The sequence below is a fragment of the Choloepus didactylus genome, chromosome 2 (genome assembly GCF_015220235.1).
Source record: "Choloepus didactylus isolate mChoDid1 chromosome 2, mChoDid1.pri, whole genome shotgun sequence".
NCBI lineage: Eukaryota > Metazoa > Chordata > Mammalia > Pilosa > Megalonychidae > Choloepus > Choloepus didactylus.
Window position 1 is genome coordinate 127,946,381 of NC_051308.1, and position 17,086 is coordinate 127,963,466.

At 36.4% G+C, this 17,086-nt stretch overlaps 1 protein-coding gene across 7 annotated transcripts in view; it reads left to right on the forward strand.

Annotated features, from left to right (window-relative positions):
- The window catches only part of ST7L (suppression of tumorigenicity 7 like), a 108,637-nt gene extending 99,444 nt beyond the window's left edge, over window positions 1-9,193 (forward strand). For 4 of the 7 annotated variants that reach the window (XM_037826365.1, XM_037826363.1, XM_037826361.1 and 1 more), the window contains exon 14: window positions 7,778-9,193. In XM_037826365.1, coding sequence (XP_037682293.1) covers window positions 7,778-7,941 — 164 coding nt within the window. In that variant the 3' untranslated portion in view covers window positions 7,942-9,193. Of the gene's footprint in view, window positions 1-6,507; window positions 7,717-7,777 lie in introns of those variants that run through there. The other 3 variants (XR_005215273.1, XR_005215274.1, XM_037826362.1) reach the window with 2 other exon arrangements.
- The last annotated feature ends 7,893 nt before the right edge of the window (window positions 9,194-17,086 follow it).

Sequence of the window (17,086 nt, forward strand, 5' to 3'; positions counted from 1 at the left end):
GAAGAAGTAAAACTGTCTTTATTTACAGATGGCATGATATATAGAAAAATCCTAAGAAATCCACAAAAATACTGTTAGAACTGATAATCGAGGTTCAACAAGGTTGCCAAATATACAGTATACAAAATCAGTTGTGTATCTATATATTACCAATAAACATTCCCAAAATGAAATGAAGAAAACATTTCTATTCATAGCAACATCAAAAACAAAAGAAAAAACTACTTAGAATAAATTTAACAAAAGAAGTGCAAGACTTGGATGGGACTCGGGCAAGATGGCGGCATAGAGAGGAGTGGAAGCTAAGTAGTCCCCCTGGAACAACTACAAAAAACCAGAAACAACTAGTAAATAATCCAGAATAACTGCGGGGGGACAAACGAGACCATCCATTCATCATACACCAACCTGAATTGGGAGGAATGCCCGAGAACACAGCATAAAATCTGTAAGTAAAACCTGCAGAACCAGGTCGGGAGACCCCCTCCCCCATAGCCCGAGCTGCAGAGCCGTGTGGTGCCACAGAGAAGCTCTCTCCCAGCAAGCGAATACAGCTCAGCTGAGCTCCAACTGGGGTTTTAAGTAGCAAGTGTGAACTTCTCACTACAGGTACGCAGCCCTAAAAAACAGAGGCTTTGGGTGACGACTGACCTGGGAGAGCCGGAGGGTTGCCTTGGACTGGGTCTGAAGGGGACTATCTGTTTCTTTTTTGGCTCAGTGGAGAAAGCCCCAGTCATCTTCAGTTTCCAGGGTTGTGACTCTGGGAAGGGTGGAGACACCACAAGCAGAGAGCGAGACCATTGAAATGCTAATGACCTCCACCTGAGGGGTCTGTCTTCTCTAGGAGGAAAGGGGTGAGGCCCTTTCCATTCAGAACCAGACCCCAGAGCCTGGGGGAATATGGCCATACCTCCTCACACCAGTCAAGAATTATAGGCTAACAGGCGTCACCTGCTGGGCAGAAAAGCACAGTGACCCGAGGCATCAAAGGGTGGAGCAATTTTCTAAGACACACCCACAGGGAAACCAGATACTGAATATTTCTTTCCTCTGGGACCTGAGCCTGTTCTGGTCTGGGAAAACCTGATTTGGATAACCAAGGAAACCATGCCTAGACAACAGAAAATTACAACCTACACTAAGAAAAACAAAGTTATGGCCCAGTCAAAGGAACAAACGTACACTTCAACTGAGATACAGGAATTTAAACAACTAATGCTAAATCAATTCAAAAAGTTTAGAGAAGATATTGCAAAAGAGATAGAGGCTGTAAAGGAAGCACTGGACATGTATACGGCAGAAATCAAAAGTTCAAAAAACCTACTAGTAGAATTTATGGAAATGAAAGGTACAACACAAGAGATGAAAGACACAATGGAAACATACAACCGCAGATCTCAAGAGGCAGAAGAAAACACTCAGGAACTGGAGAACAAAACACCTGAAAGCCTACACGCAAAGGAGCAGATGGAGAAAAGAATGAAAAAATATGAGCAACGTCTCCGGGAACTCAAGGATGAAACAAAGTACAATAATGTACGTATCATTGGTGTCCCAGAAGGAGAAGAGAAGGGAAAGGGGGCAGAAGCAATAATAGAGGAAATAATTAATGAAAATTTCCCATGTCTTATGAAAGACATAAAATTACAGATCCAAGAAGCGCAGCGTACTCCAAACAGAAGAGATCTGAATAGGCCTACGCCAAGACACTTAATAATCAGATTATCACATGTCAAAGTCAAAGAGAGAATCCTGAAAGCAGCAAGAGAAAAGCGATCCATTACATACAAAGGAAGCTTAATAAGACTATGTGCGGATCTCTCAGCAGAAACCATGGAGGCAAGAAGGAAGTGGTGTGATATATTTAAGATACTGAAAGAAAAAAACCACCAACCAAGAATCCTGTATCCAGCAAAGCTGTCCTTCAAATATGAGGGAGAGCTCAAAATATTTTCTGACAAACAGACAATGAGAGACTTTGTGAACAAGACACCTGCCCTACAGGAAATACTAAAGGGAGCACTACAGGGTGATAGAAGACAGGAGTGTGTGGTTTGGAACACAATTTTGGGAGATGGTAGCACAACAATGTAAGTACACTGAACAAAGGTAACTATGAATACGGTTGAGAGAGGAAGATGGGGAGCATGTGAGACACCACAAGAAGGAGGAAAGATACGACTGGGACTGTGTAACTTGGTGAAATCTAGAGTATTCAACAATTGTGATAAAATGTACAAATATGTTCTTTTACGAGGGAGAGCAAGCAAATGTCAGCCTTGCAAGGTGTTTAAAAATGGGGGAGGCATTGGGGGAGGGATGCAATCAGCATAAACTAGAGACTGTAACTAATAGAATCATTGTATTATGCTTCCTTTAATGTAACAAAGGTGATATATCAAGGTGAATGCAGATAAGAGGGGGGGATAGGGGAGGCCTGTTTAGACACTTGACATTGGTGGTATTGTCTGATTGTTTATTCTACTTTGATTTAAGGTATTTTTCCTTTTGCTGCTTCCTAGCTGTCATTTTTTTGTTTCCTCTTCTTTTGCCTCTCTACCTTCTATGACTCTCCCTCCTGCCTTGTGGAAGAAATGTAGATGCTCTTGCTTAGTATGAGCAGAATGTTCAATTAGGATGAACTTAAATGTTTGGAAATGAACAGGGGTGTGTGGTAGCAAGATGTGAGAATAACTAACAGTGCTGAATGGTGTGTGAATGAGGTGAAAGGGGAAGCTCAGAGTCATATATGTCACCAGAAGGAAAGTTGGAGGTCAAAAGATGGAAATGTATAAAACTGAATCCTATGGTGGGCAATGTCCATGATCAACCTGTACAAATACTAGAAATCACTTCATGAACCAGAACAAATGTATGACAATACAATTAGAAGTTAATAATAGAGGGGGCATATAGGGAAGAACTAGTATACCTATTACAAACTATATACTACAGTTAGCAGTATTTCAACATTTTTTCATAAACATGTAACAAATGTACTATATCAATACTAGGAGTCAACAATTGAGGGGGGTTGGTTTAGGGATAAGGGAGGTTTAGAGTTTCCTTTTCTTTTTTTCTCTTTTCATCTTTCACTCTTATTTCTTGTCTGGAGTAATGAAAAGTTTCTAAAAATTGAACAAAAATTAAGTGTGATGGATGCACAGCTGTATGAGGGTACCCAGGGGCAAGTGATTGTACACTTTGGATCTTTGGATAATTGTATGGTATCTGAACAATCTCAATAAAAATGAAAAAAAAAAAATGCCATTCTACTCACCAATTTTTTTTTATTTTGGAAAATATGTTTTTACTTTCATAAAATGTCATTTATATTAATATGGGTTTATTTTTAGTATCTTTAAATGAATAAATATTTTTTAAAATTATAAAAAAAAGTGCAAGACTTGTACACTAAAACTACAAAATACTGCTGAGAAAAAAAAAAAGAAAATCTAAATAAATGGAGAGACATTCTGTGTTCATGGATTAGAAGACCCAATATTATTCAGATGGCTGTTCTCCCCATTTGAGCTATCATTATAATCCCTGTCAAAATTCCAGAATTCTTTTACTGTAAAAATTGATAAGCTGATCGTAAAATTTATATTGAAAAGTAAGGGACTCAGAGTAGCTCAATATTTCTGGAAATAGAACAAAATTGGAGAGCCTACCCTTCCTGATTTTAAAAAGAACAGTCAAAGAACTGGGAAGAGAACCAGAAATATGTAGGGTGATGATTGCTCAGAGTGTTTCAGGGTAGTCAAATTTCTCAAAAGAATAGTCTCTATTTTTGTCTCTGCTGCCTTATCATCCACTCACTTATTTTCTCTGTGAACTGCCAAATTTTCTGCCTAACTTTTCTTTTTATGATTAACCAATAAGTAAACATATTGACGATTTTATATACTAATACCATGTTTTTAAAAAATGATATATAACAGTGGACCATTAGAATGAAGTCTAGGAAGTAAAGTTGCAGTTTTACAACCAGCAAAATTAATAAGCTAAAAAGAATAGCCAGTGTTCAAACAGATAGATGAAAAATTAGGAAGAGAGATTATGGTAAATTGTGTATGCTGGTATTTTTTCTTCAGTGTCTTTCATTTTCCTCTATCCTCTGGGATAAGTGATCTCTTCCTTTTCTGACCTCTCAGAATGGTTTGTGTACTTCTTAACCTCCCCTTTTTAGGTTTTAAACTCCTTCAGGGCCAGAACTCTGTTTTTTGTCCCTCTATCTCTATAATGTTTACATAAAAATTGATATCCAATAAATATTATCTGAATGAGTCTTTATTTATTTATTTATTTATTTATTATAAACATGCCTGGCACATTGTAAGTATACAACAAAAATGTTAAATGTTAGTACCCTTTCTTCCTTATCCAACTCTGAACTCCTTGGCTGCTTACAGGTTAATGGAAAGCCTGATAAACAATGGGTTAAGTGTTCTATGTATGGAATAGCTTGTAAGGAAGCTTGAGGGAGGAGTGCCTCTCTCTCCAGAGATCAGGGATGACTCCCAGTTTTCTTACCCATATACATACACATGTATATATACATATGTTTATATGCATAAATATTTTATTACATAATCTATTTAACACACCTACATAGCACAGTCTTCATGTTTTGCATTTCTAAATAATATGTGGATCTAAGATATATTTATGAATTATGTATGTATGGATATAAACAGTAAATGTTATAGGCATTCTGTGGGTATAAGCAATTGAGAGCCATTTCAAACTAGCTTAAACATAAAAGGGAATTTGTAGGAAGGAGATTGAGTTATCAAGGAACCCAAAGGCAACACTTAACAATTGGACTTCATCAGGGACTGGAACCATGAACTTAAAAGGCCATCAGAATTTCCAGGAATCAGTCAGTTATCTGTCTTTCTCTTGTCTCTGGCTGCCTTTATCAGACTCTCCTCTTCTCACACTCTTTTTTTCCCCCTCTTGTCTTTGTATCGTCCTGTTTCTTCTCACAGTGTATTTGCTTCAATCTCCAGTCTTTCTCTTTGCAGTTTGGCTTTTTCTCCTTCAGCACTCAGATAGCCATGCTTGATGCCCCTGCAGTTCTAAGGTTACATGTCATTAGTTCAGGCAGAAAATACAGAGTGGATAACATCTCAATTCCACTTCTAAAATTTGGGGGAGAGAAAATCAGATTTATCCAGGTGTTCACCCCTGGTCTCATCAGCTGGGACCCAGAGACAAGGTCTCAGCTTGTTTGAACAAAATTACTAGGGGGTTTCTCTGTACATCTCACAAAACAGACATGGGAATCATCATTTTCTAGGTAGCAAAAGAAATGAACCAAGGGTGGGACCATCGAGGCACAAAAATGTCTAAGAAATGTGTGGTTAAAAGGAGTCTGGAAAATTCAGTGAAGGAGTGGCAGAGAGACAGGATAAGAAACAGTACTAGATATCCCAGAAACTTAAAGGAGGATGTATGATGAGGAGTATCTGAGATATGATGTAAGAATCCATTACTTCAAAGAATCCATTCACTTTGGCAGTTAAGAGGTCATTAGAGAGAAATTTCACTAATTAGTGAAATCAGTGGTCGTGGTGGTAGTTGTTTTGGGTTTTCCATTTTAACAGAAACAAGGATATTTAAGCCAAAAGTATGACTCTTTAATTATGGAACATCAGTAGGCAAGAGTATATTATATTAGGCTAAAACATTTAACCCCGTAAATCACTACAAAGGTTGCCTAATAGAAGGCCAACTTCATATAATAATGTGAATAAAATAGGATTATTATCATGTACTGTCAAAGCTATAGGCTCCAGACCAGACTTTTTACTTTTTGACAAACCTTCATTAATTCTAACTCCATGTAGGATGCTACTTACTCATTTGCAAAATCTAGGAGGTAGAAGAGGAGGAATATGCTGGGGGAGTTTATATGATCATATTGTATGTTCTTAGAGTATTTTCTCTATCTCTGTGGTAGAATGAACAGATTTTTAATAACATGGAGTTCTAATACCCAAGAGTACTTAATGTTTTTTGTTTTTAATTCTCTTTCAACCTTGATATGACTTACAGCATTCTGGAATTTGCTTATGAACCTTATAAATTCAGACTTGAACTATTCCCCTAGTTCACATAGCGATTTAGTTGTCTTTTATGCCTCCTGATAAATTTTTCTCTGCAAGCCAGTGATGAAATTTGAACTTCAGTTCCAAGGGAGTGTTTCTGTACTAGTCATCCATTATATTGAAGTATTAGCCAAACATTGACTGACAAATGAATCTATAGAAAGCAATCCAAAAAGAAATAATTAGGTCTCTCCTACAGTATAAAAATATCATATTTTAGGACGTTATTTTACTAAAGCTAAGAAGTTTTCTACCTTATGGAGTGGGAATAATACTCTCTCTTAAGGTTGTTGGGAAAAACCAAACTAACTAATGTAAATTAATGCATTTTGTAAACTATAAAATGCTATGCAGTTTAATTAATGTTATTAATTTTGCTGTCTTCTCACAGGATAGCAGATACAGTAACTACTGGCATACATAATAAGTATGTGTTCCCTGCCTTCTCAAAGACCAGGGTTTGTTCTCTTGGTTTGCCGGAAGAAGTTGGTCTCTTATGGCTAAGGGACAGGGCAAAGGGGACTGCTGGTTTTTTGGGTGCTGAAAGCACAATGTTGTCTGCAGCTTCTAATGTTTCTAACTAAAAATAAATTAATAAATCAGTTCTGGTATGCTTTTACTTTAAACATGGTTCAAAGCTCTGGGCATTTTCTGGACTTGTAATGAGTTTAGTATTTGGTATATATTTTCTGAACATAGAATAAGACATAAGAGTTTCATAGCTACTGAAGGAAACTTAGGTGTAATCTTCTCTATGAATCATTATGTTTAAAAAAGCAAAATTTATAGCTGACCTTGATTCAGTACTGAATTAGTCATCCCTTACTTATGCAGGATATTACATCAGGAATTCCTGGGTTCGTATCCAACCCTGAGTGGTCAACTTCCTGGACTAATGAAGTCCCAGAATAGCTCCCAGTTCAACAGACATTTACTGAGCACTTACTGTGTAGTAGGTGCATCGTAGACACTGTAATAAGCTCATCTCAGTATTGTTATTCAAATAAGACATGAATAGTTGACTACCGTTGGTAATAAATAATAACTGAGTAAATATATGAATGTGGTTAAAAAAAAAAAAATGACAAGGGGCTTCATTTGTGGCTACAATCCTAGGGTTTTGGTTTTCCAGTTCAATTTTTATAGCACTCAATGAAATGCACATGTAGAACACTTACTAATAATGGAGTAAAGTTGTTAACTGATGGTTCTGGGAAATCTCCAATCACATTTCTTGATTTCTGTACCAGACTCTGAGGTTCCCAAAGAGCAAGAATTATAATAACTCACATTTATTAAGCCCTTACTGTGTTCGTAATAACAACTCCATAGCAACTTCTAGACAGTTTAGCAACTTGCTCCTGATCGCACAGCTAATAAGTGACAACACTCTTTTTCAAAGCCTGCTCAGCATGACTTTACTATTAGTGCTCTTTCCCACGATATCATCTTATTCCCAGTCCCCGGCACAGTCATCTGGCTATGTAGCTATGCTGTCAATGCTAATAAATAATGGATAATTTTCCTTTGCTTGGTCAGAGACTTCTTGATCTTCTTGTTAAACATGATTTTCCTTTTTTTTAGATTTAATTTGAAAATATTAATACTGGTGCACACTGTATTCTTGAAATAAAATCATTTCTACCTTTTCTCCCTTGCAGCCTTTCATCATGTTTCTGTTTACCCAAAGAAGGAGCTTCCTTTTTTCATCCATTTCACAGCAGGACTTTGCTCTTCTACAGCAATGATAGCCTTTCTCACACACCAGTTCCCTGAAATCATGGGTGTTTTTGCTAAAGCTGTAAGTATGATCTCTAGGACTTGATAGAATCTGTAAAACACACAAGAAACCATCTCTGATCTGTTTGTGCTAAACCTGTTGAAAGGTGGAAGATACTTGTTACGGTAAATTACAGGAATTGTTTTGTAAAGTTGCTGCCATAACTGTGTCAAACATAAGTCTTTGGTAATCTGAGTTATACATCTGTTGTTTAAAAGTTTAAAGAATATTATGCTATAACGTTATAACATTGATTTTGTAGATCATTTTTGGACATAAACAATACTTGTTACTAACTAAAGAATAATCCAACTCTTTTTTTTTTTTTACCGTTAATGCATTTTCTTTGGTATTTAAAAAATCCCTTATTTTGTAAACAAGCCTTTTGATTTTTCCATTTAAATGAAATCTTTAATTCTAAGAATTTGCTGAACTTTAAATTCAAGAGTGTAACTAGGCTAGTGAGTAGGTAAGTGGGACATTTGCCCTAGGTACAGATTGTGCCTCTTTATTCAAAGATTCTTCCTGTTTATTGTATCACCATGTTCTTAATGACTTTCTCGCACCTGGGGTGTAGAACCATGTATAGACCTTTATTTTCATTGTCACCCTTTGGTTTTGAACTGCTTCCCTATTTCCTGGCCCAGGAAGTACTTAAAGGACTGATATGAGAAAGGGCATCCGTGATTATTTACTTCTACATATACTTACTAATGTTTCCTGGCTCAAAGTAAAATTACCAAAGATAATTCCCTATAAGTCTCCAAGCCTTTTTATGTTGTTGTTTTTAAATGCATCTTTCTTGTGCATCTTTCAGTTTTTACCAGGTAATTAGGATTAAAACCAACAAAGAAATGTGGATTCATTATGTTCCCAAATATAAAAAGTACTGAGATCCACAGAAAAAATACAGACTTACTGTATTTTCTTTACTTTTCTCTATATGCATCCATCCTAACTCCCTTCTTCCTCACAAGTTCTTTTCCTGCCTTAAGCGCATTTCTAGAATATTTTATTTTGTACCTTAAAGATTAGTTGGTTTTATTATGGCACCAGTGGTAAGAGCACTGGTTTCCCTTTTCCCCCAAAGGTCAGCTGTAGAATATGTTAAGTTGCCACTGGCTGTAGGCCTAGTAAGCCTCTGCTTTTGATTCTGGGTCAGGCTTCAAGCAGAATGACTTTCCACTGTTTTACAGGGAGTGTGGATATTTGAGTTGGGTACTGACTATTTCCTTTTAGTGTGAAAAAAAAAAAAAAAGAGAGTGATCACACCATAACTCTTGTTTGCAACGGTGTTGATTGGGAAGTGAGTGCAACCCAAACTGAAATAGCCTTACTGTATAATCTGGCATGGGGAAAATGTGCAACTGTGATTTGGGATCACAGGCATTCAGTGGGAGAGATGGTTCCTAGGTTTCTCTCAGGGCAGTGGGATGGGAAGGAGAAGTAGAACAAGGAGGGAGATGTAGAAACTGGAAGTAGTGTCTCTGTTGGTAGTGTATTTCCATGAGGTACTGGCCCAAATTATTGTGGGATATACTCACTGTATGCTCTGTTCATCCGTGTTAGTATATTGTCTGCCTTTACCTAAGAGATTGCTAATGGCACTATAAGCACCTTAAAGAGTACATAGCACAAGTTCCTTAGCACTTTTTATCAGGGTCTGACAGTGAATAATAACACACTTTAAAGTGGAAGCTTCTTTTTAGACTAAAAGTTATTAATTTACGGTGATTCTAGTTTTTTAACAACAAAAAGCCATTCACTATCTTTTGGTATTTAAATAGTTGGCGGTATAGTGTTCAAAATGTTCCTGACTGCAAACTTTTACAGCCACATTTTATCTCTGTGGTCTTCATGTGTACATTTCAAATTCCTAAAAGCTAAGTATTTACTGAAAGTACCTGCAGAGCAATATTTGGTGTGCAGCAGTTCCAAGGGCAGATTTTATTTAAGAGTTAATGGAAAATGATTATGGTACGGGCAGTCTCCAGCTTATAAGCATGTGTAAATGCTTCTCTATATAGATAGACAGCAAGGTAGCTAGAGGCTCAAATTCTACTTCTTCACTACTTAAAGTGTGGTCTATTCCATTTCCCAGGAGACTTAGAAATGCAGAACCTTAGGCACCACTAGTGGCCTCTTGAATCAGAATCTACATTTTAACAAGATCCCCCGGCAATCCTACATGCACATTTAAAGCTTGCGAACTCTGCCCCCAATGTGAGGAATTTAGAACACCTGGACAGTACCAACCTTATCAAGGTGGAGAAAGGGCAGCATTGCATATTAGTTACGAACACAGACTATTTTTTGTTTTGAATTCCAGGCCTGACACTTACTAGCTGTGCAACCTTATGTACATTACTTAACCTTTCCTATCCCTCATTGTAAAGTGAGAATAGTACTACTACATTATACGTTTTTGTGAGGGTTAAATGAGTTTAAAATATGTCAAGCATTTAGACAAGTCTTAGCTGCCGTTGTCAACATAGTCATTGTTGTAGTTACCATCATCATCATCATCACCACCACCACCATCACCAATTGCAGCCATAGTGGGAAATCCCAATTCCTTCACGTTTGTCCTAAGAGAACCTCAAAATGCATTTCCCCATAGAAACTATAATTCCCATAGAAACTATAATTCTCATAGCAACTATAATGTAAATTATGGCTAGGTGTCATTTGAACAAATAACAATACTATTAGTACTATACATCTGTGTTATGTGAGCCACAGAAAATATATAAATATTTTGAGTTCTAGACACTGGCAAACTCCCTTGTAAAACAGAACCTGTTGGTAAGTTGCAAACAGGATTCCTAATTAGAATTTTTAATTAAATCAGATATGTGACGGCAAAGTAAGTAGAAATCAATGAATAATCTTTGAAACATACTTGTTTTTCTAATTTAGTAGGAGAGAATTCAAGAAAATTTTCTAAATTTCTTCCATTGTTACCATTGTCTCTTCTTCATCTAATTTTGTTTTGTGTTAGTTAGCTACATGCTAGACAAATTCAATTTGAATTTGTTCAAATGCAAATTGCTTTTCTGTGAAGCAAGGCCACTGAGGAGTAATTATTTTTAACTGTACCTCAGATTTAAATAAATAGAAGGGAACAAACTAGAGTGCTTAGTGGTTTTAATGTCCCCTTCTCCTTTTGCATGCTATAAAGGTATGTGGAATAAGACTACATTTTCAACAAATATGATGTTTTTTTCCTGATTTTTCTCCTGGCTGAGATGAAAACCTAATCTAACATTAGACATAGAGCAATGGAAAAAAAAAGTTACATAAATCCCTGGAGATGTGGAATGTGCTGATATCAGAGCTGATATTCTCCAAGGTCAGAATTCTTAAAAAAGGAAAAATTTCCTTTAAGTGGTAGGTCATTTTCTCACCTGCTTTGAAGCCTGCTGGGTTAAATATGAGAGTTCAAAGTGAGGGTAGCCAGCAAACCAACCAAACTGGAATCTGATTCTGCTTATCTGAAAGGAGCTTCTTTATTTAAGAGCAGCACTGCTCTCTCCTTAGCGAGCCAATCTTCATCTCCTCCTGGCCCCTTTCATTTTTCTCCTACAAGAAAACCTTTTTTCTTAATAAGGTTTGGGAAGGTGTTATCACAACAGTGAAAAGTCTAAAGGTGGTCTTTGGAGGATTTCACTAACTCTAACTGATGAATTCAGACTTGTCACATATGATCTCAATGTTTTGAATTCAGAAGCATGTTTGAATATAAAAATTCCCTGATTGGGGTTTAACTAAGTAGGGCAACTTTTGCAGTGTTGGTAAAGTCAGGAATCACACAAATTCCCAAATAAATTGTTTCACTAAGGCAAAACTTTGTTGAAATATTTTTTACTGAACACACATTGTAGCTGTGCTAGGGTGGGAATGGGCCCTATTTCCACATATTTTTACTAATCTTTATGTGGGAAAATGTGGTTGGACATGCCAGTGATGAATTTCTGAGCAACTCATAATTGGCTGGCTCCACCGTAACTAGGGCCTAACAATCTGCTTGATTAATTCTTTAAGGACTACATTAGCCAAGTTGTATGATTTCCAAAGATAAAGAAGGTCAGATGTTACACTAACAAAGGACCGCTCTACGTAATGTCTCACTGGGGTTTCTTCAGCCCCTTCCCAAAAATAATTTAAAAGTTTCTCCCCAAAATATATATTTTTAAACAATAAACAGATATTAAATGCCAAGTATCTTTTACTGAATAGTGATAAAAACTGTTGGGAAGTTTTGTCTATTATTTTCATTGTTTTTTCCTAGGCAATTTTATAACTATATATTGATATATACTAATAGAAAAGAAATAATAAATGAATATTTTTAAAGGTTCCTAATTTTCCATTGTTATAGCAAGTGACGTGAAATTTATTAATAGATGAAAGATCTTTTTTATATTCTCCATCTGACTTAAGGCTAAAAAGTTATGATAGTTTTACACATCTTTATTAAATACATAAGGCCACATTCAGAAATTAAGTTGACAAAAATAATACATTTCTTCACTTTATTTGAAAATGGATTATTTTTCAACGTTGTGAGACTTCTTAATTTCATAAGAACTGATACAGTTTTTAAAAAACATTTTGAATTGTAACTAAGCTTATATTCTTGTAAAATACTGTTCTGTAACCATGCTATTTCCACATTACTGCATCTGAGGTGTTTCCCTTGAGACTGTCCAGAGAATAACGTGAGCCTATTGTGTGATAGGTCAGAATTTTTAAGTGTTTACATTTTTGTTCTGGTGTTAGTGCCTCTAAAGTCATTATTTGGTCAGTCTGACATATTCTGATTTGATTTTCTTCATTAACTGGAATATTTGTAGCAAAGGAAGAGATGTTCTCTGCTTCCTATAAGGGTATTTTTCATGCTTCATTTCATTATTCACATTCAAAAAGAACTAGACTGAGAAATTTGTGAAATTGCTAATGTTCTTTATTCAAATTTTCCATGCTCTGAACTCTTAAAAGGGGGGAAAGGAGAATAAAAGTTAGGACAATATACTTTCAATGCATGTTTATATCCCTTCCCCATGGTTTAATTAAGTTTTGGTTTTTTGTGTTTAAAAAATTTTTTTTATTAGAGAAGTTATGGGTTTACAGAACAATCATGAATAAAATACAAGATTCCCACACTCCACCCCACCACCACCTTGCATTGGTGTGGAACATTTGTTACAATTGATGGTAGCATTTTTTTGTAATTGTACTATTATTTTTAACAGTAGTTACCTTTGTTACAATTGATGAAAGATTATTAAAATGGTATTATTAACTATCATCCATGGTTTACATTAGCTGTATTTTCCCCCATATACCACCCTATTATCAACACTGTATATTACTGTTGTACATTTGTTATAATTCATGAAAGAACATTCTTAGACTTGTACTATTAACAACAGTCCATCGTCTACAATAAGGTTCACTGTGTTATACAGTCCTATGTTTTATCATTTAATTTTTATTCTGGTAACATATACAACCCAAAGTTTCCCCTTTTAACCACATTCACCTATATAATTCAGTGCTGTTAATTACATTCAGAATAATTTGTTACCATCACCACTATCAACCCTTTACAATCAACCTAAATAGAAGTTCTGTACAAACTAAGCATCAACTCCCCTTTTTCTTACCCCAGTTTATCTGCTGGTAACCTATATTCTAGATTCTAACTCTATGCCTCCCTTCCCTGCCCCTTTATTAAGTTTTGAAGTTTGTGGAAAGCACCCTTTTTTCCTATTAACATGTGCCCGTAAATTATGAGTTAAAAGAGCTCTCCCTGAAATTATTTGGAAGAATATTTAATCATCTTTCCCCCCTCACAGTGAAAATCTCAATACAAAGTTTAGGACATCCTGTCACAACTACTAATATATTTATTGCTTTATCATTAACACTTGAGATAAACAGACTGCATAGCGGTTTTTAGAAGTGCTGTGCTTAGATATTGGTGATATAAATTGCTCATTCCAAACCCATTACCCTGATGCTACTAGAATTCACGTTAAGAAATCTACTGACTTTTTTTTATATTAGATAAGTTGTAGGCTTGCAGAAAAATCATGCAGAAAATACAACTCCTCCCCGCCTAAGCCTAAAGATTTTTTATTTTAGGAAACATCTTTGTTTTTGCAGATCTAGCGTCGTACTCCAAATGGAGAGAAAAAGGGATACAGAAGAAGAGTATAATCTTAAGAAATAGTTTTTAGCTTTTCCTCCAGTGGAGTTTTGCTCCCTTCCCCCACGATTGGATTTCTCAGGTTCAGAAGAACTAAATTAGTAAGACTACATAATACAATTCTAAACCAGTAGTGAGTTGGACTTCAGTTAGTTCTTATCTTTTTTTTTTCTTTTTCAAATTCAATTTTATTGAGATATATTCACATACCATACAGTCATCCACAGTGTACAATCAATTGTTCACAGTACCATTATATAGTTGTGCATTCATCAGCACAATAAATTTTTGAACATTTTCACTACCACACACACAAAAGAATAAGAATAAAAGTTAAAGTAAAAAAGAGCACCAAAAACATTCCATACTCCCTATCCCTCCCTATTATTCATTTACTTGTTGTCCTCATTTACTTTTTTTTTTTTAGCTGTTTCTTCCTTTGTTTTTTTTTTTTCACATACCACGCAGTCATACAAAACAAATCGTACTTTCGATTGTTTACAGTACCATTACATAGTTGTACATTCATCACCTAAATCAATCCCTGACACCTTCATTAGCACACACACAAAAATAACAATAATAATAATTAGAGTGAAAAAGAGCAATTGAAGTAAAAAAGAACACTGGGTACCTTTGTCTGTTTGTTTCCTTCCCCTATTTTTCTACTCATCCATCCATAAACTAGACAAAGTGGAGTGTGGTCCTTATGGCTTTCCCAATCCCATTGTCCCCCCTCATAAGCTACATTTTTATACAACTGTCTTCGAGATTCATGGGTTCTGGGTTGTAGTTTGATAGTTTCAGGTATCCACCACCAGCTACCCCAATTCTTTAGAACCTAAAAAGGGTTGTCTAAAGTGTGCATAAGAGTGCCCACCAGAGTGACCTCTCGGCTCCTTTTGGAATCTCTCTGCCACTGAAGCTTATTTCATTTCCTTTCACATCCCCCTTTTGGTCAAGAAGATGTTCTCTGTCCCACGATGCCAGGTCTACATTCCTCCCCGGGAGTCATATTCCACGTTGCCAGGGAGATTCACTTCCCTGGGTGTCTGATCCCACATAGGGGTGAGGGCAGTGATTTCACCTTTCAAGTTGGCTTAGCCAGAGAGAGAGGGCCACATCTGAGCAACAAAGAGGCATTCGGGAGGAGGCTCTTAGGCACAACCATAGGGAGGCCTAGCCTCTCCTTTGCAGCAACCGTCTTCCCAAGGGTAAAACCTATGGTAGAGGGCTCAACCCATCAAACCACCAGTCCCCTATGTCTGTGGTCATGTTAGCATCCATGGAGGTGGGGTAGATGAATACCCCTGCATTCTCCACAGGCTCCTCAAGGGGGCACTACATCTTTTTTTTTCCTTGTTTTTCTCTTTTTTTTTTTTAACTTTCCCTTCTTTTTTAAATCAACTGTATGAAAAAAAAAGTTAAAAAGAAAACAAACATACAATAAAAGAACATTTCAAAGAGACCATAACAAGGGAGTAAGAAAAAGACAACTAACCTAAGATAACTGCTTAACTTCCAACATGTTCCTACTTTACCCCAAGAAAGTTACCTAATATAGCAACATTTCTGTGAACTTGCTCCTACTATATCCATCAGAAATTAACAGACTATAGTCATTCCTGGGCATCCCCAGAACGTTAAATAGCTTATCTGTTCTTCTTGGATTATTGTTCCCCCTTCCTTAATTGCTCTCTATTGCTAGTTCCCCTACATTCTACATTATAAACCATTTGTTTTACATTTTTCAAAGTTCACATTAGTGGTAGCATATAATATTTCTCTTTTTGTGCCTGGCTTATTTCACTCAGCATTATGTCTTCAAGGTTCATCCATGTTGTCATATGTTTCACGAGATCGTTCCTTCTTACTGCCGCGTAGTATTCCATAGTGTGTATATAGCACATTTTATTTATCCACTCATCTGTTGAAGGACATTTGGGTTGTTTCCATCTCTTGGCAATTGTGAATAATGCTGCTATAAACATTGGCGTGCAGATATCTGTTCGTGTCACTGCTTTCCGATCTTCCGGGTATATACCGAGAAGTGCAATCGCTGGATCGAATGGTAACTCTATATCTAGTTTTCTAAGGAACTGCCAGACTGACTTCCAGAGTGGCTGAACCATTATACAGTCCCACCAACAATGAATAAGAGTTCCAATTTCTCCACATCCCCTCCAGCATTTGTAGTTTCCTGTTTGTTTAATGGCAGCCATTCCAATCGGTGTTAGATGGTATCTCATTGTGGTCTTAATTTGCATCTCTCTAATAGCTAGTGAAGCTGAACATTTTTTCATGTGTTTCTTGGCCATTTGTATTTCCTCTTCAGAGAACTGTCTTTTCATATCTTTTGCCCATTTTATAATTGGGCCGTCTGTACTATTGTCATTGAGTTGTAGGATTTCTTTATATATGCAAGATATCAGTCTTTTGTCAGATACATGGTTTCCAAAAATTTTTTCCCATTGAGTTGGCTGCCTCTTTACCTTTTTGAGAAATTCCTTTGAGGTGCAGAAACTTCTAAGCTTGAGGAGTTCCCATTTATCTATTTTCTCTTTTGTTGCTTGTGCTTTGGGTGTAAAGTCTAGGAAGTGGCCGCCTAATACAAGGTCTTGAAGATGTTTTCCTACATTATCTTCTAGGAGTTTTATGGTACTTTCTTTTATATTGAGATCTTTGGTCCATTTTGAGTTAATTTTTGTGTAGGGGGTGAGGTAGGGGTCCTCTTTCATTCTTTTGGATATGGATATCCAACTCTCCCAGCCCCATTTGTTGAAAAGACCATTATGACTCAGTTCAGTGACTTTGGGGGCCTTATCAAAGATCAGTCGGCCATAGATCTGAGGGTCTATCTCCGAATTCTCAATTCGATTCCATTGATCTATATGTCTATCTTTGTGCCAGTACCATGCTGTTTTGGCAACTGTGGCTTTATAATAAGCTTCAAAGTCAGGGAGTGTAAGTCCTCCC